Raw genomic sequence first — 25,781 nt, forward strand, 5'->3', positions numbered from 1 at the left:
TGAACTTAGTTTTTTATGTTGTGAGAGATTAGTTCTTAATTTATTAGACCCAACTCTGCTAGCTTTTTATTTTCTATATATTATAGCTACCAAATATTATAATAAGCGGCAAAATTTGTTATATAATGTAATTTTTATGGATAACTCTAAATAGTTTGTGATTGTTTCAAATTAGTAGTAGCAATAACAAGTTACTGTTTTATTATATTTATAATATTTTCATTTCTATGAACTGATTAAAATATATTTTCATATTATTAAGTAATGTGCGAATGAAAATAGTAAAGATGAGTGAAAATATAAAATTAATTAACCAGATATTAATAGTGATAGTTTATGAAAACAGTCTAGTAGTTTTGTAGACAGATAAGATTCGTATAACACTTAACACACAATATGGATCGACACTTGAACTCCAAGGATTTATAAAACAATTTTTTGGACAATAATATTTATTTACTAATTATATGATTTTGACCAGCCCATTTTTTTTATATGTAATTCGAAGAACCCAATTTTAAGCTCTACGCGTACGCGTGCGTGAAAGAAAAGTTCACCAACCTTTATTTTATTTTACAATAAATATTAACTAAAATGTTATATAACTAAAAGGATTTTAAGGATATATTCACGAGTCGCAAGTGAATTTAAGTATATGTAAAGAAGTTATTATTTGAGAAATTTAATTTTGTTTCTAAAAAAGAGAAGAAATTAAAATAAGGTTGCATGTCAATTCATGGGTCTGCTGGTAAAGAAACCAGGGTGTTTCTAAAATTATAGGAAAATAAATAAATCCGAAAAATAAAAATGAAGGGAATTTCAATTTGAGTATACTTGTTCGACTCCACGTGGTTGGAAACAATGTCTCCCTCTCTCTCTGTTAACTCTTCTAAACTCTCATTCTCTCTCTTCATCTGCATCTTATTCTTCTCCTAACATGTATATATATATATATGTTAAGTGATTAATAGCAAAGGATCCCATTCCCTTGGTTAACAAGTGCAAGCTAGCTAGTTAGTTCAATTTTCCTTCATCACCATTTGTATCATATCATATTATTTCATATCACATCCTCATTAACTCAACAGTGTTCCATTCTGATTCTCTCATCTCATCAACCTTCCATAGATTCTTTTTTCCTTCCTGGCTTTTGAATCTTCAGGTACTCTATTTACCGTTCAATACACTCTTCATTTTCCTTTTACTTTAAGAATCTATTTTAATAAGTTTGTTTCTTTTGATAGAGTAAATATTATCCATGTCTGCATATTGCATACTGTGCTGAATGAATGTTATTCAGATGTATAGCTGTTCATAGAGAAACGGAGATGCAAATATAATCTATTTTTTAAATATTGATGTTTTGGTGAATGTGTTTTTGTTTGTGTTTCTGTTTAGATCCTTTCTCTTCATTATTTGGCCTATCTGTGATGTTTGATTTGTTTGGAATCTGTTTAAGAAAATGAAATGGGGTTTTCTTGGAACTATGTTTCAGATTCTCCTTTCATGGATATGAGACTTTTCTGGGATTTTTCTGTAAAAAATGAGACTTTAGCTAATGGGTTTTTCGGATCCGTGATCCTTTATTTATGACGGTTTTGGAGCAGCATAGAATTTGAGTTCTTGTTTATCAGTTTGATGATGATGATGATAAGTGTTATTGTTCTTGCCTGCTTAATAATCAATAGAATAATGCATTTTGAAAAATGGGCCTTAAATTTTTTATTTTTTAATTTCCAAAATTCCTTTATCCAGATGCTTGAATGGTATTGTGCGGTTGTAATGTGAGTACGGTCTGAATTTGATGGCTGTGGAACCTTTGTATTTCATATTATTGTTCTTAGTATTGAAGATGTACGTAGTTTGACACATGAAAAATGCATCATCTTGTACTTTAATATTGACTTTGCAATTTTTCAGGACCACGGATTGCACAAGTTTTTACAGATTGGTTTTGCTGTCATATGGGGATTTCCTTCTCATGTCCATTTGCCCAGTACAATGACGTGGAAGATGGCTTAGACTCTGTGGTTGTAAAATCCATCAACTTTGGCAATGATGAAATCAAAACTCCAGTACGATCTGTCAGTTTCAAAAACGAAGATTTAGAACCCACCATTCTTAAATCTCTTGGTTCTGGAAAGATGACAATAGAGGCATCTGTGAGCTTCAAAAGAAAGGACATTGATAACATTATCTCAACCAACAATTTGTCATTTGATAAAGAGGAAAACATGACTATCTCAAGGACCAGCAAAAAGAGCAAAGAAATGGATGATCTGTGTTTTAAGTCAGAGTGTCAAGTTGAAACCATCCAATCAGCTCTTTTGAATCCAAACAGCCCCAAACACATTGCTGCACTTAAGTTGCAGAAAGTATACAAGAGCTTTCGCACCAGAAGAAAGCTAGCAGATTGTGCAATTCTTGTTGAACAAAGCTGGTACTTATTTATTGGCCTTAGAACCTCTTTCCTTCTTTACAAAACTTCATGTGTTTCTAACATGTTTTTATCTTTTATAAATAGGTGGAAGCTCTTGGATTTTGCTGAACTCAAGCGCAGCTCCATATCTTTCTTTGAGATTGAGAAGCATGAAACTGCGGTTTCACGTTGGTCTAGAGCTAGAACTAGAGCTGCTAAGGTACTTTAACATCAGTATGCTTTGGAAGTTTAATTTATTGGAAGGGTAATGGTCATTATTAGTCACAATACCTTCAATAACTACTATCTCAGTGCTCTAACCTTCTAGTTCATATTTTCAAGCTGCAAGAAACTGAATTAAACTTCACATTGTCATTGCAGGTTGGAAAAGGTTTATCAAAAGATGATAAAGCTCAAAAACTAGCTCTTCAGCACTGGCTTGAAGCGGTTAGTAAAACATGATTGTTCTACACTTCTACTTCTTTATCTGCTTATAGATTGGTCTGTTAGTTATTCATCAATTATTTATTACTAACTAAAATGTTTTTACTGTGCAATAGATTGATCCACGCCATCGCTATGGACATAATCTACACTTCTATTATGATAAGTGGCTTCAGTGTCAGAGCAGAGAACCCTTCTTCTACTGGTAATACTCTTTGTAAAATATGTTTCTGGGTTAAAACTTAGGCTGTTGTAGTATATAGATCTTAAAACCAGAATTTAGAATCAAGCTCTTTGAAATTGCAGGCTAGACATAGGAGAAGGAAAGGAAGTAAATCTTGAGAAATGCCCTCGTTCCAAACTTCAACAGCAGTGTATTAAATATCTTGGACCGGTAAGGTTTCTTCCATTTATGTGAACATCTCTTGTTAGACAAATTTACTTGAGCTTCTTTGATTTCAATTTTTATTAACTATTTTCATTAATTTTTTTTTTCAGATGGAAAGGTTGGCTTATGAAGTTGTTGTGGAGGATGGAAAGTTCTTCTACAAGAAATCAGGAGAGCTCCTTAACACAGCTGAAGATGCACATGCCAAGTGGATTTTTGTCCTTAGCACATCTAAGACATTGTATGTCGGCAAGAAGACAAAAGGTTCATTTCAGCATTCTAGCTTCTTGGCTGGAGGAGCTACATCTTCTGCTGGAAGACTAGTGGTTGAGCATGGTGTCTTGAAGGTATAAATCTGACATAAGGCTTGTAAATTTATCACTGGGATGACTCTTTATTTTTTTATTTTTTTATGTGCTTAATTAAAATTATTTTGTTGTTTCTTTTCAACAGGCAGTTTGGCCTCACAGTGGTCATTATCGACCAACAGAAGAAAATTTTAAGGAATTTATTTCATTCCTTCAGGAGAACAATGTGAGCCTTTCAGATGTCAAGGTATAGAAACTTAAAAGTTAAAACAAAGGATTTACATTATTTGGATATGTAGCAATGGTTTGGATCTGTAATTACAAGATGCGAAAGAACATGTTCTGAGGAAATTCCTTTTGTTACATGCAGATGGATCCAGTTGATGAGGCTGATGAACTACGTTCTCTGAGAAGCAGTGGTCATCTTAGAAGCCACTCATCTGAAGAAGACTTTACCGAGAACATGAATGGCCTAGAGATTGAAGGGACCATTATTGAAGACTCAGTTGCAGCAGAGAAGGCCAATTTGATTAAAACTGAGAAGGCTTCTGCATTAATGACACCTAGCACAAGACAATTTCAGTTGCTTGGAAGAGAACTTAGCAATCTTGAGATACCAAAAAGGGGTCATGTGTTTGAACTTGAAGGACTAGAAAAAAACATAGAAGGTGGTGAGCAAAGTTGTGTGAGTTGCCAAATGGAATCTCACAATGATGCACAAGCATTAGTACCTGAGCTAGACCATACAAATTCAGAGAAAAACTTATGTGATGACAATGATGTAGAGACAATTCCACAAGAGTCCATACTCAAGAGAATAAACTCACATAAAGAAATGAAATCATATCAACTGGGGAAGCAGTTGTCATGCAAGTGGACAACTGGAGCGGGACCACGCATTGGCTGTGTGAGAGACTACCCTTGTGAGCTTCAATTCAGAGCTTTGGAGCAAGTTAATCTGTCTCCAAGAAGTGGATCCCGCAACAAATCATCATTTGCTCCTAGAACTACAACTTTGTTGAGCTCTAGTCTTTCAAATGTAGCAAGTTTATATGGGGACACTACAATTGAACCACTTCACATGCCTCAAAAAGGTGACACCAATAGTTCAAGATCAGAATTCTCCCCTTTGTTCAGAGGAACATCAGTGATACCAGTAATTCATACGTCATGAGTGAATAGGATTTTCCTTCTCCATTGTTTCATTCTTTTTGAGTGAATAGGTGTAGCCATGATATGCATTTTTGTTATTCTTTCCATTAATTCACACAGCCATTCTTTTTTCACTCATGTATAGATTATAGGATCAAAACTGTAAAATTATTTTGGGATCTATTTATCCTCCCAATACAAAGGAATCGTTTGATTTTCCAATTCCCACCATGGAACAAGTTCCTGGGTTCAAATTCAAATATATCTATTTATAATACCTTAAAAAAAAAAAATCTATTTATAATACATTGTGATGCAAGTCTACATTATCCTTTTCTCACTGAAATTTAAGTCTAATCCACATTTCTTGTTATGCGGCTGAGGGACATGTTTGGACTTCCAAGTATCTAATATGGTTTTTCCTGGAATCAAAAGGTCTCTCTAAAGTGCTTAATGAGTCCACTAATCTTCGATTTTTTTTCCCCCAGCTATTTAGTTGACAAAAGTCCCAAAATCGTCACCTATTTATAATTTGTATCCTCTATCCTTCCTTTCTCTTTCCCATCTTTCTATATAAATACTTCTAGCTTCAATTATTAAAAAAATATTTTGCTAAAATTTTAGTTGTGGAAATAAAAAATTAATTGTAATATTCTGACAATGAAATTTCTTTTAAACTTCATTTAATCAATAATTGTCATATATGATAATAATATTATTAATCTTTTAATAATCATATCTCAGGTAATTTTTAAGTGGTTAACAATGTAAAAAATAATAAGCACACTAAACATGTACCATAATAAGTTTCATATTTATGAAAATAATAAATCATTAAAAAATATAAATCATTTAGGGTGATAAGTAAGCTTTTGTTGAGACTTTATTTATACTAAATATTTCAACTATTTCCCAAAACATATATAATTAACCTATATATATGAATTTAATTATAATGCATTGATAGTGAAATATTTTTTTATGCTGCATTTAATTACAAGCTGTCATACATAGTAAGATTCCCGACTTTTGTTTTGTAATAGTTATTTTAGAAGTCACACTTATAATTCTTTTATTAATTAATAATATTAAAAAAAACTTTATATCGTTTATTAAAATTAAACTTGTTATATAAACCTGTGAAAACAAAAATGTTAGGTAGTTGCTTGCATGTATATTGTATAGAGGGAGAAGGAGATAGTTAATCATACAACAAATTAGTTCGTCTAAAGGCTAAAGCCCAAATAAGGAAAGGGCCAAGGAACTGAAAAATAAAACACATAAGAGAAAAACTGAAAAGGAGAAACTAAACAAGAAAATTAATATGGATAAACTTTTTTTTTTCTTTCAGGGAAATGAGTAAACTTCTTATTGACAATAAAAAGGAAAAACCAAATGAGTAAACTTCTTTATATTTTAAAAAGTAAGTTCCTAATTTAGTATCGGAAAAAAGTATATTAGTTTCAATTCATTTATTAAAGAAAAAAAATGATCAATTTATCTCTCAAAAATACATAATAAAAAATGTAGAATACTTTTGTTTTACAGACATTTCTTTTTCTGCTTTAAGCACGCAGTCTTTAAAATAATGAATGTATATTATTTTGTGTTTGCTTGATTGTGTTTTGGTTTTTTAATTTTAAATGCTAGTCTATAAAATAATTTGAAGAATTACTTTTAGAATATAGTAAGAAAAAAAATTGTTCCAAAACAAGTATTATCTTAAAGATAATCTCAAAAATCGTTGATAAATAAAAAATTTCTTTCATGTAAATTATATATACATCATCTTATCTTATGAATACATTTAAACTTAGCAATATTAGAATTCTTCCATTTTAGGTGACTAAAAATTAGTTGATGTAAGAGGATTTAAAATAAATAAAGGTTGCAAAGTAAAAGAAGTGAGAAGAAGATGGAAAAAAAAATGATGTTGATAGAGATTAAAATATTAAAAAATGTTCATATAAAAGCTAAAATGAGAATTTCTAAGTGAAGAAATTTAAGTAAAACTGGTGTAAATTTAATGACAAAAATGTAAAGTAAATATACCAACTAAAACATAAAATCATAATACATATCAAAATTAGGTCAACAACTTAACATTGTCATATCATGTCATTGACTTTTCTTTTTCGATAGCAAGGACCAAAAGTGTTTGTATAAAGACTACAAATAATCATTTTTTAGACTAAAAAGGTTAAAAATACGTGGGATTGTAGTAATTAAATAATTAAACACTTTGTTTATATTAATATATCATCATTTTTTTTATTACCATGTTATAGGGTTGAGTTACTGGAAAATTAGGGCTACACTAGTATTAACTAAAAAGATAAGTTAATCTAGTAAAAATATTCTCCTTTTCATTCCATCAAAACAAAACAAATATAGTCCCCCCAAAAAAATATGATGAAATAGTTCATTACAAGTGCAAGGCTAAGATTATTCAAGAGATAAGTGATTAAAAACAACAACTAGGCCTAAATGTAATCTTTTATCCACACACGTGACCTCATAACATGTTTGGGCCTATCATTACTATTCGGTTCAAAAATGACCTTGTCCTCAAGATCATAAGGTGTCAGTTGCTAAGTAATTGAAAGTGGTGAGTCGCGAATCACCAAAGGGGGAGTGACGTTGATACGTTTATGTTTTTAGGAAATGATTTAGATGAATTGACAACATTTATGATGGGTGAAGATGTCACGTGATGGTCCACAAATGACATGGTAAGTTTAGTAGAGTTAGGTGGGTTATAAGGCATGAGTGCCATTGAATTTGGAAAGTGAGGTTTTGGTAGAGAGAGAGAAGTTGAGAGTTAGGGTTATGGGGTTCAAAAGAGTAAGGATTAGAAGATAGGTCCTCATTTGTGAGATATAAGGGTAAAGGTTGGAGTGCCAATGGAGGAAGAGGGCCCGATAAGGTCAAAGCAAAGCTTTGAGATACGAACCACCAAATGAATCTTGGAGGTCAAGGGAAGTGCCAAGTCGTAAGCTACGGGACCAATGCGATGACAGACTTGTAAAGGACCAAAGAAATAGGGGCTTAGCTTGGTTGACGAATGACGAGACACCATAGCTTGGAAATATGGTTGTAAATGGAGGAGAACCCAGTTGTCCACCTTAAAGGTAAGATCCTTGTAGCCTAAATCTACAAGGGTTTTCATGCATTATTTTTCTCTAAACAAATTTGCTTTGATGGTTTTAACTACTTCTTTGTGTTCATGCAAGATGCTAGTGACAATGGTAAGTGAAGAGGAATTTGAAAACAGGTCAATGGTGGTCGGGGTAGGATGGTCTTACAAAACATGAAACGAGGATGTACCAAGGCCAGAGTGATGGGAAGTATTATACCAATACTCATTGAGATGACAGAAGTGATACCACATTTGAGGAAGATCTCCAATGAAGTAGTGTAAATAGGTTTCTAAAGAATGATTCAAAACCTCAGTTTGGCAATTCGTTTGAGGATGGTAGGTCAAACTAAAATAGAGAGTAGTCCTTTGCATTCAAAATAACTCTTTCCAGAAGGAGTTGAACATAAGATCACAATTCGATACGATGGGTTTAGGGACTCCGTGAAGGTGACAAATCTCGACAATGAATCGTTGAAGAAGTTAGGTGGCTGAAAATTTAATTAAAAGAGTTAAGAAATAGACAAACTTGTTGAGGCGATCACACATTACCCAGATTTTTGTATGTCCATACGAACAAGATAAGTGCGTGATAAAGTCCATGGTTATGTCTTCCTAAACCCACTTCAGGGTAGCTAATGGTTGTAATAACCCCAATGTTTTTTGTGGCATGTATTTATTATGATGGAATATGGAGCATTAATGGTGAAAGAAGGAACAACAAATGCCACCTTAGGCCAATGAAAAGATGTTGTGAGGCGAGACAAGGTGGGTTTCACACCAAAATGGCCAACCACATGGATTTAATGGAATTCCTTGATTAGGTTTTGACAGAGGTCTGGAAAGTCTGACACAAAAGCGAGCCTTTGAAAAAACATCAAGCCATGGTAGAAAGTAAATTCATAGCCATTATGTGAATTATGTAACATCTTTGTTTTGAAATTTTGACTCTAAAGTTTTGTTGTAATAATGTTGGCACTCCTAGACAAGGGAAACAACAAGGGATGGTATAGAGAACACAAAGATGGAAGGAAAATTAGGTTTAGATAATGCATTCGTGGCCAAGTTCTATTTTTTTGAGCCTCTACACGACATGAAAATTGAAACCTAGAAACTTAGTAACCCATTTTTGTTGAGTCAGGGTATGAATGGATTGGGACAATAGGTTCTTTAAACTTTGCTAATTAGTTATAATTTGAAAATAGTGTCCCAAAAGGTATTATTGCCACTTTTTAAGGGCTTTTGTTATAACATACATTTCCATGATGTAAAATGATTCACTTTACATTTTATTACTAAAGAAAGCTAGTGGTTATTCAGCTTGGGAAAGAATAGTACCAACAATCGTAGTTGATGCGTTAGTTTTAATAACAAATAAAAAGTTGAAGTTAGGCAGACACAAAGTTGGGAACGTGGTGAGCTATTTTTTTCAACAATGTAAAGGCCTCTTGAGCCTCAAATGCCCATGTAAAAGTTTGAAACTTGAGTAAATTGGTGAGTAGAGTGGCAATGGTAATGTAGTGCAAAACGATGAAAAAATCCTGTTAGGCCTAAAAACCAATGTAAATCCAAGAGAGAAAATGGTGCAAGACTGTCCATAATGGCCTGTATCTTTTCGGGGTCCCCAAAGACACCTTGAGCGCTGATAATGTGACCTAAGTAAGTCACAGAAGTCACCCCAAACACACATTTTGATAATTTAGCATAAAACTTATTAGTTAACAACAACTGAAGAACAATGTGTAAATGCGTAATATGGTTATCAAATGAAGCATTATAGATCAAAATATCATCAAAGAAAACTAAAACAAATTTTCATAAAAAAAAGGTCTAAGTAAATCATTCATAACAGACTAGAATGTAGGGATGGCAAAACGGGCCAGCCCGGCCCGTTTTGGCCCGGCCCGCCATTGGCCCGCCAAAAACGGGGCGGGCCGGCCCGGCCCGCCAATGTAAAACGGGCTGGAGATGCTGGCCCGCCCCGCCTAAGGATGGGCTGGCGGGCTGGCGGGCCAGCCCGCTTACAAAAATAAAAAATAAAAAAAAATGGAAAAAAAAAATTATTTTATGGTTAAATAAATTTTTTTTTGCTACAAATAAATAAATATAATCATATGAAATTAAAAATGCATACATATTGTACTTAATATATGTTCAACAAAAACAAATTACAAACTTAAAACAAAATCAAATAGAAATTAGTCCATTTACACCAAAATCAAAACTAAATTATAAACTTACAAATTATTTATACACTAAATTTTTTGATAGTCCACAAACAAGTTTAAATACAATTAATTAACTTTAAATTTTTATTCTAAGAATATTAGAAGCTCTCTTTAAAGAAGATGTCTCTACTTTTTTTCTTAATCATCTTCATCCTCATCTTCTACATCAAAATAAAATAAACATAAAAATAATTAAATTAAAAAATATATATATATGCGGGCCGGCGGGTTGTGGCGGGCCGGCCCGCTATTTGGCCCGGCGGGTTGGCGGGCTTGGCGGGTTGGCGGGTTGAAATGCTTGGCCCGCCCTGCCAATTTTTGGCGGGCCAACGGGCCGGCCCGCGGGCCATGGCCCACTTTGCCATCTCTACTAGAATGTAGAAGGAGCATTTGATAAACCAAAATGCATAACTAAGAATTCATAATGGTCATCAAATGTTCTAAAAGTGGTTTTAAGAATAACAAATGTAATAACTCATATTTGGTGGTAACCTGAACACAAATAAATTTTAGAAAATACACAAGCAACCCCAAGCTCATTAGGTAACTCATCTACCACAACTCCTCAAGCCTTCGCGATCCGTCGCATGGACCTGCCAACAATCTCGCCTGACTTTTCCTCTCTTTTCTCCATGAGCCATCACACCTCCATGACGTGAGCCTTCTTGCATCCATAAGCCAACGCAACTCCCTAACCCCGAGCCACCATTGTAAGCCTCTATGAGTCACTGCAAGCCACCCTCAGCCACTGTGCTAGAGTAGTTGGGAGCCACCATGTGCAATGATGAGCCACTGTAGGCCATTCATCTCTAAGCCTTTGCGAGCACCTCGATAAGTCTTTACAAGTTTGTGTTATGAATTAGCCAATTAGAGATGATTTGTGTTCTAACATGTGTTTTGATTCTTCTTAAAATGGGAGCTTTTTTTGAAAGAAAAAGTTATGAGGGTTTAGCCCACCAACTCGTGGTGAACTTGACTAGGCTAAATTTTTTTAGATAGTAACACAGGTAGGCTGGGTTAAGTCAACCCACTTATAAAATGGGTTGAGGTGGATCAAGCTAAACAGGTCAAGTTTTCCCATTTTGACAGCTCTAGTTTCAAGTTGAATTTGTGCCAACATTCTCTAGGGGATCGGGCTACTCAATCTATTAAGAATATGATTGGTAGAATACTCGACCAAAACCTTTTAACTTGATCCTTTCAATTTGAACCTCTCGACAAATTTTCAAGATACTCAGCCAAGACCTCTTGACAAAAAGTTTAGTACTCGACCAAAACCTTTTAACTTGATCCTTTCAATTTGAATCTCTCAACAAATTTTCAAGATACTCAGCCAAGACCTCTCGACAAAAAGTTGAGTACTCGACCAAAACGTTTTAACTTGATCCTTTCAATTTAAACCTCCCAATCAAACCTTGTCAACAAATTTTCAAGCTACTCAACCAAGACCTCTCGAAAAAATGTTGAGAAGGTACAAGTTTCATTATGTTATATTGATTTATTAAAAAAAAATATGATTAGTTTATATATATATATATATATACATATATTGTTTAAGTTACTTCACTCAATAATTCATTATATATGTTAAATTTCAACGATCCAACCGTTAAATTAAAAGTTTTTAATGTATAAATTAATTCTACAAATTAAAAAAATTAAAAATCATATGATACTTCATTATATAGATTCATATCAATGAATAAAATATTTTTATAATTATCCATCAATTTAAATTAACAAAATGAAACATCAAATAATTTTCAAAATTTGTAAACTTGATCTATGATTAAGAATTTTTAATTTAACGGTTGGATCATTGAAATTTAACATGCATCATGAGTTATTGAGTAGAGTAACTTAAGCAAGATTTACTCTTTAAGTCATTTGATCCCTTTTCCTCTCTCTCTATCTATCTATCTACCTATATATATACACACACACACATATATAAGGGGATCCATCTAAATTTACTTTGTTCAATAACTCATGTTTTACATCAAATTTTAACGATCTAACCATTGAATTTAAAATTCTTAATATATATATATATATATATATATATATATATATATAAGAAAGATTCATTTACTCGCGAAGTAAGTCTATCTAAACTTACTCAACAACAAATTTTAACAATTCAACCTTTGAATTTAAAGTTCTTAATACATAGATCAAATATGTAAATTTTAAAATTATTTGATACTTCGTTTCATTATTTCAAATCAACATATAAAATATTTTATAATTATCTATCAATTTGAATTAATGAAACGAAATACTAAATGATTTTCAAATTTTTAAAAATTTAAAAATTTAATCTATTTATTAAGAAATTTAAATTTAATAGTTAAATCGTTAAAATTTAATGTAAAATATGAGTTATTGAACGACTCAAGTAAACGAATCACACACACATATATATACATATATTATCTATACTAATATATAAAGGAGATACTCATTTTAATAACCACCTTGATCTTCATATTTTATTGACCATTATACCCTTTCATTTTAAAAAATTATAAAAAAAATAATATTTCTTATTAAAACAAAGACTTTAAAATTAATGGACTAATCATAATACTAGATTAATATATACTTATCATTTAATTTTTATTTTTATTTTACTTTTAATAGAGACACGAAGTGTCTCAATTTCACTAATCTATTACAAAAGAGATGTCATGTTTTCGTGTAAATAATTTTTGAACTATTTTATTCTTAAATTTTTAAATAATAAAAATAATATTAAAAAAAACATTGTACAGAATATCTGGATGCCATTTATATATAATAAATGTTAGATTATATTGATTTTTGGTACAGATAATAGTTAGAATATGCTCATAAAATAAACTCAGATGACGATAGAACAACAAACTCAATAGCTACGAAATACACGATTTTCTCATTTTAAAATCGAATCAGAAATTCGAAACTTTTTCACTCTAAATTTCAAAACCGAACCCTTTTTATTGTGCTCGTGATCGCTAATCTTCATCTCTATTCATTGCAATCCCCACACGGCCACTTTTCAGGTTAACCCTAACTCTTCTACTCTCCCTCTCTCAATTATTCTTATTATTATTCATTACGTTCTTGTTCAAGATCAAATTTATTTGTGATACTGCCTAAAAAAATTAGGTTATCGCTTGGTTAGATGCTGCTTTCTGCTAAACGAATTGCTGTGCAATGTTGATTATTGCGTTTTTTTGGAAATAACTGCCTGATTACTGATTAATTCAATTGCAACGCATCATGCAATCATCAAACATTTTTGAAAGCGTATTTTCTTTTTAATTTTTTTTCTTCTTAAATTCATTCTCTTTATAAGGTGCACTGCATTGTTAAGGATGAGATTTTAAAGTTTTTACTTAGTACCCCCTTTCTAGTTTGTTCTTGAAGGAGTTAGGGACCTATTCGTAAAACACGAAAAAAAATGCTACCAACTAAATCCTATCGCGTGAAATTCTTTAGTTGTTTAATGATCTTAAATTACTTCGAAGTTGAAGGAATAGATGCACCCTGTGGTTGCCAAGGGCTCCAAAACGGGGTGTTTCATTGGAAAATAGCTTTCTAATGTTGAAAGAATAAATTGTTTGGCGAATATGCATGTCAGAGTAAAGAGCGGTCAATGCCTAGTTGCCTACCACTTATGCAGCAAATCATTTGTGTTAATCCAAATAAGTATGGTTGTCCCCAAACAGAGAACTTGAACATAGAGATAAGTATATCAATTTCTAGCTGTATTTTTCAAGAGTGAACTTTTGATGGTAAGAAGACTATGTATGAAGTTAAAAAAATTGATTTTATGAGAAAGCAAAATCCAAAGTTCAAACTTTCCTATTTGAGTTAACTGAGAAGTAATAAATTTATAGAATCTAATCTATATTAATCTTCTATACTTATTATAAAGGGGATACATTTTAGTAATCACCCTTTTGGTCTCCACTTTTTAGTGGACCTTTATACCCTTGAAGTAAAAAAAAACAATTCTTATATCTTCTGCAATTTCTAATATTTTTCTGTATACAATTATTAAAAACACGAAGTACTTCGACCCCTCTAGTAATATATAAAGGGGATACCCTTTTCTGTGTATAAAGGCTTGCCTAAGAAACTGAGCGCTAGATTGGTTCAGTGGATTACAGACATGCAGTGATACAAACTTCTGAAAGATCAGCTGTCTAACTTGCTAAATTTGATGCTAAAGGGGTAAAACAGTTAGACTGTTAAGAGAATAACTTACTGTTGGTCTTTGGGACCCTTGGCATCAAGCAGCTTAGAGCTTTTTCTACTGTGATGTTATGCTTGATTTGTTAGTTATGTGTGAAAAATCATACGAGATTGTAAAATATTCTTCTGTTTTCTTTTTCTATGAACACCTTTAGTACCTTGTGTACTTTCTGGCACGTTTTTCCTCGAGGTATTAAAAATCCATTGTGCCTCTAGGGCTTTTGCCCTTTTCCTTTGCACTAGTTTCTCTATAACTAAAGCTTGTACCAAATTGAAAATCTCAAGATAAAATACAACTCTAGATAAAATACATTTTTTTTATGGGGTGAGTCATGCAATGTAGAGAGGTTGTAAAGGAAAACAAGCCTCTAGGAGAGGGAACCAACCAAAATTGTTACAGCATCTTGTTTCAGCCTTCCAGGGGAGCCTGAAAGCAGAGGGAATCTGCACCATTGTGCCTAGCAATAGACTACAAGAGCGAACATGACATCACATCTTCACCCAAAATCTTAAGAATTAGGCACTGGGTATACAACATCCTGAATTTCCAACAAAAGTTTAGTTCTACAACCTTTTCTTTGTTGGTGTAGATAGCTTTTTTCTCCTTATTTCCTGTGTTCGCTATGATAGCTTAATAACTATACCAATCCATATATAATGTATATCAAAATACCAAATAACAGTTTTTAGGGGTTAGCATATTTCTTTTTTAAAGGAAGGTTAAGTTTTGTTTATGTATTTTTTCTTCAATAAACAATGACCTATATTTGCCTTTTGTTTTGGGTTTATTATTTTGTCGTTAGCAGACTGAACGCTGATAGCTGTCTATATATAGTTTTTTTGTTCCATTTCATCTATTGTGTGGATCTATGGTTTTCTTCCTCGGATACTTATTAAATAAATATTATCAGCAGATAAAATCCTTGTTTGCTGTGTAACTTGTGAAATTAAGTTGTGATTTTTGTTGGAGACTTACAATAGCAATAGAGATCTGTAGTACATATCAAAATTCAGAATACTTAAGTACACTTTGATATTGTAATAAATATATGAACTTACCCTGTCTTTCAAGGCAAAAGAATTTTTGGGTGGAATACTGGAATTTTGATGGGTTTTTTCCCTTATGGATTGTTTGTTTTTTCCAGTGCTTACATGTCTCCTTCAGGTGACACAATGCTATTAGATTTTAAGTATTTATTAACAAAAATGAATTTGTTTGTTCTGTTTTAATTAATTTGCAATTGTTAATGCAAGTGTCCAAAGTAATCATGTTATGTTTATAATTTTCTATGTGCTATTTATTCCTGTTGATGAAATGTCAGAATTAGATAGACATATCTAAGTTGTTAATGTCTAAAATTCCATTAATATTGATAAGAAAAATGTGCAGCTTGAACTTCTTGATCCATGGGTTTTACATGCAAACTCAATTATACATTATGTTCTAGTGCTTTCTGTGCCTTATCATTTATTTAAAATTTGCAAACTTTTATGCATTTGACATTTTGTTCACTTTTCACCAAGAAGTCCTATCAAGCTGTGTTTACTTTTATAGTTTTATGTCTTGCTCATGAGGAGCATCTAAATCAAGTGATATTTTGGGCAATAATCTTCAATGATCTGAAATGCTATGATTGTCATTTATGTTGTCGTAGGTGGCAAGAATGGTATCCTCTTAGCTGTGTTCACATAATAGATTTGGATATTTGATTATGAAGTGATGTTTTTAATGAATCAGATACGCCATGCTACTATATATCATTATGTTAGATGAATGATCAGTATTTGCTGGTGCCAATGTGTACTTCTTCTAGTTCCAACTAATTATCCTTAGGTTGATGCAATCTTCAAAATCTCAATATTTGTGGATAGATATAAAAATCAATTTCTCTTTTCTCCTAAACAAATTGTGTTTGGATAAAAAGGTAGAGAATTGTAATGAAATGAAGAGCAGATCTTATCAATATATTGTATAAAAAGACTTATTATACTTTAATTATTCAATTACAATTGGTATTTCATTGTGTAATCCTTGTTTTTTGTTGTTGAAATAAGGAAGATCTTGTTTTTAGCAGCTTCGTCTTGAATTTCAAGATGCCAAAAGTTAGAAGAGTGAAGTCCCCATCTACTGATTGCAATAGATCACATCCTTACCCTTCCAACTCCAAAAACATTGAGCTGCATAAACCTATGAATTTGTTGGTATCAGTTGATGAAATGAAAGAATGGGAGGAAGCTAGGTGTCCTATTTGCATGGAATCCCCTCATAATGCTGTTCTTTTGAAATGTTCTTCCCATGAGAAGGGTTGCCATCCCTACATGTGCAATACCAGTTACCGCCACTCCAACTGCCTTGACCAGTTTTGTAAGTCCTTTGCTTCTCATCTCTCATCAGAAGTATTGGAAGAAATTCCTGTCACAAGCAGAGTCTCTCATAGTAGAGAAGTTCAGTTAGAGCCTCAGCACCCCTCTCAATGTGGAAGCCAGTTGCAACCAAAGCTCATTTGCCCTCTTTGCCGGGGAGAAATATATGGATACATGGTTTTGGAGCCTGCTCGAAGGTATATGAATTCTAAACCAAGGAGTTGTTCTTCTGAAACGTGTGAGTTCCAGGGGACATATCCAGAACTCAGGAAGCATGCCCGGTCTGAGCATCCTTCTGTTCGACCAACAGAGGTGGATCCCTCGCGACAGTGTGATTGGTTAAGGATGGAACAAGAAAGGGGATTGGAAGATCTTTTTAGCTCAATCCATGCAAGTTCTAGTGCAGAATACAGTAGGGACACCGTTCTCACTGGGGGTCTTGCTGACTTTATGTCCTCGTTCTTTTATGAAATATTCTCCTCTCTTGAAAATGTTAACCGAATGGCCAGTGTGTTAGCTAATTCAAGACAGAGAGTGCCTTTATATGACAGAAGGTCTGGAACAATGCACAGGGTATCAAATGGTGATACACAGACAAATCAATCAGCTAGATGGAGATCCAATTTACCTTCAGTGCACCAACTGGAGAGAATTGCTACGGGTAGAGTGAGAACCAATTTTCCATTTTTATCATCCCGTGATCTAGAGGCAGAGGTGAATCGTACTGCTAGATGGAGAACAAATTTATCATCTTTGAGAACGCCACGTGATGAGCATCAGTTTTATAGAGACCTAAGTGCAGAGGTCACATCTTCAACAAGGATGCCTCGGGCTTCACAAGGGACTCGGACTAATCCCCAGAGTGACATCTCATCATATGGAAGGATCCCTGGTCGTCAATTACGGTGGCGTCATCAAAGATGGTCTACGAATAACAGCCAACAATGAGTGGCAAATGGCAATAGATACAAACTAGTCTGTTTCATATTACCACAAATGTTTACTTCTGCTATCTGTTAAGGAGATACCTCAACTATCATTTAACTTCGTTTTATTGGAGGATTTGGTTCGATGAAATCGGTTTATTCGACTTTTATGATTGTTTGCTTGAGATTATTAGTAGGTGGTTTTTGTATGTTTTTCATCACAATGACCACAAGATTATTAGTAGCATAGAGCGCGAACACGAATGGGACAATAAGCGGCTACTCAACAACAAAAGGCAAGTAAGGGACCATCGAACTAGCACGTGTGGTGGGGGACAGAGAATAAAGAAAATATGAAGCACGTTTAGTACTATAGCGTCGGTGAAAGGAGAAAAGAAAATAAAGTTTGTTTCTCTTAAATTTAGATATTTCGTATGGACACTCTGGGTATGTTAAGAGAGGAGATATCAGTTGATTCCCTCTCATTTGCAGATTTTTTTAAAAGCATTTTTAAGGCTTTTTCGTAGTACAGACATGAATGACCCAATCCCCCAACCCAGTTATATATATTTAGTCAACAGTTTAAGATTAATCTCTTATGCGGGTAAAAATCACTAATGTAGATTAATGCCTTCCCTATAAATAGGACCTAATATATAATGAAATTAACTCTTTCAAATACAATAATTTTATTGAATGTTGATCATTCGTAGTTAAAAAATAATTGTAGAAAATCATTAATAATAATTTGAACAACTTAAAGTTTGACAAACATGAATCATCAATTAATCTGCATCTGATTGTCAATCACTCATGCTCTTAAAAAACTAATTATAAATGTTCAATGTTTCATATGTATATGTATATTAGTATATATGTATATATTCACATAAAAATTTATGCGTGGAGAACCATTTGAATTTTATTTTTTTTATCTTGATCAACAAAAAAAATGAATTTATCATAATGTCACCTTATTATATCATAACAATAGCATACAAATTATAAAAATATTGAAAACCAAAATAAAAATTAATTTAATTTAATACTTTAACTAATTGTCCACAAATTGATAATACATTACACTATAGTCGGCCTAATGATAAAGGTATCGAAAATATTTGCATAAGAACTTAAATTCGATCACACAAGTATCAAAGAAAATATCCTCATATCAACATTTAAGAAATAAATTTTAAGATACATTTCAACAGCAAAAGTAATAAAGATTAGTGAAGTATTAGATGAAGAGAATGCAAATGTATCCACAGCCTTAAAAGGAATAACAAATATTTCGTGTTCTACCATACTATTACTATTATCATACAACTCATCACTTGTGTATCCAAGGCTCGAGGAAGGACAAAAAGGCGCTTTACTTCTAAACCCTAAAAATAAATTTGAATAACTTTATCTGTACTTTCATTAAGATCAAGCAAAATAAACATCAAGAAATTCTTGAGAAAAAAAATACATCACAATGAATATGTTAAAACAATAAACAAAATGTCAACCTGCTTTTGATGTTCTTGTTACATTTGGCAGAACAACAGAATCAAGATCCCCAGGATATGGGGTAAACAAGCCTAGTCCTCCCCTACTTTCTTTTAAATTACTATTCTTAAGTTGATCGATCTGTTTAACCCATTCTATGGGAGACGAGTGCTCTCTTGTGTGAGGGTGCAACACAAACAGTGAATTGTATTCACAGTTGGGAAACATGAAGAATTTGAAAGAGTCCCCCAATCTGTAAGCAACATACCCAAAACTCAGTTGATCTCTGGGTGTGAAGAGGTGAACCTCATTGAACCACAAGCAGCTAAATAAGTCATTCATGTTGGTATGTTCCCGAATGATAACGGCTCCTTCTGGCACATCTGAAAGATCATAATAAGTTATGGTTAACAACATGACATCACCAAGCATTGTGAGAGAGGAACAACAGAACATGTCAACGAATCCATGTGTCTTGACTATACAGTAGAGTTTATTTTATGATTAGGAAAACATATCATTAAGTGCCATGGATAAACGTTGTGAAAGACTTCGAAAAATAAGCACGTCAAATGATTTATATCCAGCCTATACAAAACATGTACGATGAAATAACTAATAGTGTGATAACTCTTGAATGTAACTACGGACTTTCTTATGAGGATGTCAAAGTGAACAGGATCAAGAGGTGAAAGACTAATATGATTACTAGGAAGAAATGTTGCACAAGAGTGCTAAGCAAATTGACAAACATCACATCACATGTAAAAGACTTGACTAACTCTTCCGTAAACAAATGAGGAAATAATAATTTAAGCATCTAAAGGGTGGATGTTCAAGATGCCTATGATAGAATCAAAAGATTTTTGCTTGAGTAGGAGTAAGTAAGAGTATATGCATTGCATATTTAGTAAGAAACGAGGAAAATGATTGAGGCAAAAATTAAAGATGCCATATCATAGGTTTCTAAGTTACCTATCTGGGATGGAGAAATTAACGACGTTGCACCATCGACACAAGTTGGGTGGTTAAATTAGAGAAAGATATCAGAGATTATTTATGACTAGAAAGTACTTATCAAGCTCATAAGAGAGTTTTTTTATTGTGCAGCTACTCAACTATCTGCAATCTATGGTAGTGAATGTTGGACTTCAACAAGACAAGGACAACAAAAGAAAAAAGTGAGAGTAACAAAAATAAGAATGCTAAGATGGATGTGTGGCCACACAAGAAGGCACCAATTCAGTGAAGAGAGTAAATCAAGTGGTTTTTAGGTTTTAGTCTTGTGAAAAGGGATAGAGGGAGACAATAAGGATATTGGCAGAAACTATTAAAAGGAAACTTATGGTCAATAATATTTCTGAGAAATTGGAATCAAGCTCAATGATGGTTATGTGATCCAAGTAGTCAACCTCTTCTATTAGGATATGACTGTTATAGTTGTTGTATACAGAACAAATATGGAGAAGATTAGATAATTAACAGAAAGGTGACCAAGAAGCATGTAAGGATAGAAGTGATCTTGCAGACCTGCACCTTCACATCTCACTGACTGATGGAAGACAAAGGGGAGCGGTCTATCCCTGTTTTCATAGAAGACAGAGGGGAGTGGTCTATCCATGTTTTCACTGAAATAGCAGAATGTGACAGTAAATAATTTCTCTGGTAGCTGAAAAACGTTATTTATTCCCTCGGCAGTAAGTACAATTTTTCACAAGAATTTAAGTCCACAGGGTTATGTGTTTGTGGTAATTTTGACAAATTTACCATGGCTCAGTTGCAAATATCCTAAAGATTTGTCAACTCAGAATGATAGACGTACCAAAATTGTTAATCAAACAGATAGAAGAAATAAAATGCAAAACCATAAAGTCTTGCTTCCTTTCTTACCACTAATAGTCTTTTTATTTGAATTCCATGGCTGCATTCCCTCATAATAGTAGATTTTCATGTGGAGATCAATAAGGGGTCGAGCATATCGCTTACGCCTCTTGTTTGAATCAGCCTCCTCATATATACTACGGTGATGCTTGTGTTGAGCAATGGCAAATGTATGCTTCCCTCGCCACAGGTATCTGCATTGTTAAGGTAGTTTTACAAGGTTACAGTCATCACAAGTCACAACATCAATCGTCCTCAGTATCCATATTGAACATATAATTTGTAAACAAGTGTCTCAATTTCAAGCTTTAAAACCTATTATGCTTTGAATCCAGCTGGAATGTCTTTCATACAAACAAGCATACATTACTCCCAATAAAGACACTAGACAATAATAATAATAATAATAATATATTTTTGACCTCTTGTGGTGTTGAATGTTTTCCAAATGAAAAATCCTATATCACCCTACATGACAAACAGAAAGGCTTGCACAGACATAGTCCGCAGTTTTTCAACAATGCAGGTGCAGTAAGTAAGCTCTTAACTTGAAGCTTCAGTGGGAGAGTTTATACAAATAGTGTCAGCATTGTTTCTTCTGCTGGTTGAAATAGAAATACTTATTCAAATTTATACCCTGTTTTACATTTTGGACACTAAGATCCCTCGTGGTATGTTCAATAGTATAAATTAGTGTTTTCAAAAGGAATTAGATAAGCCGTTATACAACAGAGGTATCTAAGTGACAAGTGCAAATAAACACAAGGTAAGTAACTCCAGGAATAAAGAAAAAAGCTATCCATTCAGCTAGAAGGCCTTAATTTTACCAGTTTCAAGCGCCACTTTTTATTTGTTTAAAGAGGAACAGGAGGTAAGTGTCAAACTAGATCACAAGGGGGTGATAGAAAATCTAATTTCATGATTCAATCAATAGTTATCCCAAAAGAAAACCCACGAACACATGACAAGCAAGTCCCTATAATGCATCAACTTCATGATTGTAAATATCTAAAGTCTATGCAAGAGAAAAGACATCCATTAAATTGAGCCCTTCAAACAGTATGCCTGATAATGATTATTGTGTAAGTAACTGATCGCCCATGAAACATGTCAAATTCTAAATTAAATGCCTTTACCCCTCATACTTCTAAGCTCTCTCAAGAAACAAAAGGATGCCAGTTTAAATATCTATCACGAAAAACAGATTTAAAATGTTGATGTTACCAGAAAAATTATGCATAGGCTATTTAAACAGATATAATTACCTCTCAAGCATTTGCAATGGATCTACAATCAGCTCCATTTTACCATCAATCCAAATACTATACTGTGCTTGAGGAAACAACCGGTGGGTTAAAATTTTAGGAACCTTCCCATTCCTTCTTGGTTCATCATAAGGAGGATGCTTAAGAAGAACAAGTCGCCATATTCCCACCCACTGTCCACCAGCACTGTCTTCTTTGACAGTACCATTTTCCCTCATGAATTTCAGAGACACCTCATCTACCACCATAAGAAAGCAAAAAAGTTTCTCTGAGCGAAGGCTTATATTTGATGGTTGGTGAGGTAAATCATAGCCATCAAAAATGCCAGACGCAACTACAAATTTGCATTTCTTGACATATTTGATGTCTACGGGATCCATTTCAGCACCACCACCATGGATAAAACCACAATGCACCTAACGGCCAGAGCACATGGGAAAGCATGACTCATTAATTGTGGCAACTACAACATAATCTTACAAAATTTTGAAGCAATTACAATTAAAATGAACTTGATCAAATCATGCTAATAATTTACCTTCATATTTGAATTTAGTTTGAAACTTTCCTCCCGTTGTTTCCAACTTGGATGACCTCCAAACAGAGGAGATGACTGAGATCCATCATGTGGAACCTCATCTTCCATAACGTAAGAAAGATTTTTGACAATTTCGTTGGAAGTTCTTCCAGTTGGGATAACTATTTTATCAGGATCATTGGAAACAGGAATTGGACATCCTAATGAATATAGGTAGCACCAATATCAAACACAATTATCATTTGGAGAATTTCAAATAGAATGGATGGAGGCAAAACCACCAAAATCTTACTGTGAGGTTTTGATACAAGTCCCATAGTGTCTAACATGGTGTAAACCTTGCTATCTTTGTTACACATAGCTGCAGGTCAAGCAGAAAAATGCTATATTTTCAGAAACATTGACATGATGAAAATTTTGGTGAAGAAAATAAAAGGCAAAGAATGTTATGATGAACAACCATTCCTTGAAGCGTGCCTTTTAATAATCTAACAAAACCTCCCATCAAATTATCATCCTACATTCCCACTTGTAGCAAATTTGAATCTAAATTCACCAATTAAATAGTAGATAAAATATAAGACAAGTATAGTCCTACTGCCCATGACAAATGACCCATCTAAACCAACAGAGTGAGAGAAAAAAAAAATAGCAAGAAACATTACCTTAAATTCAATTTTCTGTACCTAGACATAATATACTATTCTTATTTTCAACTAAAAATTATGGAGATTCTTACCTTCTAAATTCTATTCCACCATAAATGCTGCTAACAAATTATGCTACATGTACAACGTATGGAGAAGAGAGAGAGAGAGAGAGAGAGGGAAGGACACAAGACTGAGCCTTATCTATAGCGTAAAATGAATTTCCAAACTGCTCTTTTCAAAGGCATCATCTATGAAAGGCAAGAAACTTTCTTTAATTTTCTGTACCTAGACATATTATACATTTATACTATTCTTATTTTACCTAAAATTTGGAGAGATTCTTACCTTCTAAATTCTTATTCCACAGTAAATACAGCTAAAAAAATTATGTTATGTGTACAATTTATGGCTAAGAGAGAGAGAAAGAGACACAAGAATTAGCCTTATCTACAGTATAAAATGAACTTCCAAACTGCTCTTATCAAGGGCATCTTATATGAAAGGCAAGAAACTTTCTTTACTCGTTGTTTTCTAATACCAGGAACAACTAAAATCCACAGGTATAGGCATCATTCCCTTCTACCCAATTCCCAAAAAAATCACATTAAGAATCGGCAGTTAGATGAAGAGTCCATGTTATGACAATTAAGAAGCGTTATAAACAATACATAAATTTGAGAAAACTTTACTAACCTGATAAAAAGGAGACAGAAGTTTGACATGACCATATATGGAACAACAATGCAAGAAGAATTAATAACATCCACAAGATCCCTGCTACAAGAACCAACCGAACAAAACCTTTCTTCCAAACAATCTTCATGGGGTAATCTTGGGGTACCCTCCCTGAAGGAAATAAACCCTCCTCAAAATCTGCATCACCAACAACCAAGCTTAGCTTATTTACCAAAGCCAAAGTAACTATTTCCCTCACTGCAATATCCTCTAGTAAAGAAACAAAAGAAAAAGAGAGAATTTTCTCAACAGATTAAAGGACCAAAACAGTTTATAACAATATTTCCTCACCTTTAGAAAGCTGACTTTGATTACTTCGGTCTCCTCTACGATTTAGGCGCAAAGACAGAGATTTTTGAAGATCACCACCCTCCATATCTGATTCTTTCTTCAAGTCATCATCACTGCCATCGTAAAACAAAAAGAAACGAATACAACAACAACAACAAAAAAGACTTTTTAGCTTAACTCATGACACCAAGAATCAGAAAAGATGCACACATAGTTACTAACAGTTAAATTGAGAAACTGATCCACACAGGAACTAATTACCCCATAAATTCCTAGAAAATATTGAACCAGAACAAATTTAAAAAAACAAAACTTTGAGAGAAAAAAGAGGGATTGAAATGGAGAAATAGAAGAGGGCAAGAGCCAAATGAAGATTAAGATTAGAATACTAAGTGAAAATGGGGATAGGGCAGTGTCGGTGACATAACCACAAAAATAATGGGAAGAGGAGCAACGAGTTAGGGCATCACTATCAGGTGTAAATTGTGAGTGAAGTGATGGAAAAAGAGAAGAACTTGGCACCTGACGGTGGTGAAAGAAGGGATGGGTCTGTTGACAGTGACAAAAAGGAACAGATCTGCGTACTGTAATGTTGTGTTGTGTTGGGTTCCTTCCAACAACAAAAGAGATGAAACTAAAACTAAGATAAGAATGTAACGAAGAGATGTTCAAGTTTCAAACTGAAACAGATCCCTCTGTATCCTTTGTTTTCTCCTCAACACTCATCTGGGATCATCATAGGATCATGGAAGCTCCAATTATTTTTTTTTTTAAGCTTTTATTTCTATTATTATTATTATTATTATTATTATTATTATTATCTTTTTACTGTGAACCGATTGAGGAAGAACAGAAGGCCCAAACTAGGAGAATGGGGGCAATTTCCAATTTGGAATGGGTTGTACGGAATCGAAGACGTTCTTGGGCTCAATTGAAGTCATCGATGTTTTTGAACAATTTATATATATGACTAAAATTAACATATAATTATATATTATGTTTAAATATATAAATTATATTTAAAATTAAATAAATAAATATTTTTAAACATAAATATAATAAATAATTTATGTTATAACATAATATTTTTTTTATTTTTTATGATTTATTTTAGCATATTAAAATTAAATTTATAAATAATTATTAATTGAATCACATAAGTTAAAGAAATCTTTAAAAATTCTCTTATTTAAAAAAAATTATAAATGTCATTATGTTAAAAAGAAATTTGTATTTAATAAATAAAGAATTGATAAATAAAAATTAAATTAAAAAATAAGTTAATAATCCTTTAAAAAATTGTTAAAAAAATTTCTAAGA

At 33.0% G+C, this 25,781-nt stretch overlaps 3 protein-coding genes across 9 annotated transcripts; 2 read left to right on the forward strand and 1 right to left on the reverse strand.

Annotated features, from left to right (window-relative positions):
• Positions 1-853: 853 nt before the first annotated feature.
• Positions 854-4,933, forward strand: LOC109799531 (calmodulin-binding family protein). Its single transcript, XM_020360105.3, has 9 exons — positions 854-1,162; positions 1,921-2,440; positions 2,525-2,639; positions 2,801-2,866; positions 2,980-3,068; positions 3,170-3,257; positions 3,362-3,598; positions 3,705-3,806; positions 3,930-4,933. Exons 2-9 carry the CDS (start codon positions 1,965-1,967, stop codon positions 4,731-4,733), a joined length of 1,977 nt encoding a protein of 658 aa, XP_020215694.1. The 5' UTR covers positions 854-1,162; positions 1,921-1,964; the 3' UTR covers positions 4,734-4,933.
• A 7,986-nt stretch (positions 4,934-12,919) lies between these two features.
• On the forward strand, positions 12,920-17,777 carry LOC109799427 (uncharacterized). Of its 4 annotated transcripts, none has more exons than XM_020359983.3 (2): positions 12,920-13,119; positions 16,373-17,777. In XM_020359983.3, exon 2 carries the CDS (start codon positions 16,412-16,414, stop codon positions 17,627-17,629), a length of 1,218 nt encoding a protein of 405 aa, XP_020215572.1. In that variant the 5' UTR covers positions 12,920-13,119; positions 16,373-16,411; the 3' UTR covers positions 17,630-17,777. The 4 variants fall into 4 exon arrangements, with proteins under 4 accessions (XP_020215572.1, XP_020215571.1, XP_020215574.1 ...); XM_020359982.3 differs by having other exon boundaries at positions 16,377-17,777; XM_020359985.3 differs by having other exon boundaries at positions 16,390-17,777.
• Positions 17,778-19,002: 1,225 nt separating this feature from the next.
• Positions 19,003-25,227, reverse strand: LOC109799627 (Sept9 (DUF616)). Of its 4 annotated transcripts, XM_029271482.2 has the most exons (9): positions 24,723-24,959; positions 24,462-24,574; positions 24,129-24,308; positions 23,078-23,146; positions 22,786-22,985; positions 22,248-22,663; positions 20,992-21,176; positions 20,632-20,729; positions 19,395-19,484 (listed from the first exon to the last, which is right to left on the reverse strand). In XM_029271482.2, exons 1-8 carry the CDS (start codon positions 24,725-24,727, stop codon positions 20,647-20,649), a joined length of 1,251 nt encoding a protein of 416 aa, XP_029127315.2. In that variant the 5' UTR covers positions 24,728-24,959; the 3' UTR covers positions 19,395-19,484; positions 20,632-20,646. The 4 variants fall into 4 exon arrangements, with proteins under 4 accessions (XP_020215812.2, XP_029127313.2, XP_029127314.2 ...); XM_020360223.3 differs by lacking the exons at positions 20,632-20,729; positions 24,723-24,959 and adding an exon at positions 24,984-25,227 and having other exon boundaries at positions 19,003-19,484; XM_029271480.2 differs by lacking the exon at positions 20,632-20,729 and having other exon boundaries at positions 19,003-19,484; positions 24,723-24,952.
• Positions 25,228-25,781: the final 554 nt, after the last annotated feature.

This window comes from Cajanus cajan, chromosome 2 (genome assembly GCF_000230855.2).
Source record: "Cajanus cajan strain Asha chromosome 2, NIPB_CcT2T_4, whole genome shotgun sequence".
Lineage (NCBI taxonomy): Eukaryota > Viridiplantae > Streptophyta > Magnoliopsida > Fabales > Fabaceae > Cajanus > Cajanus cajan.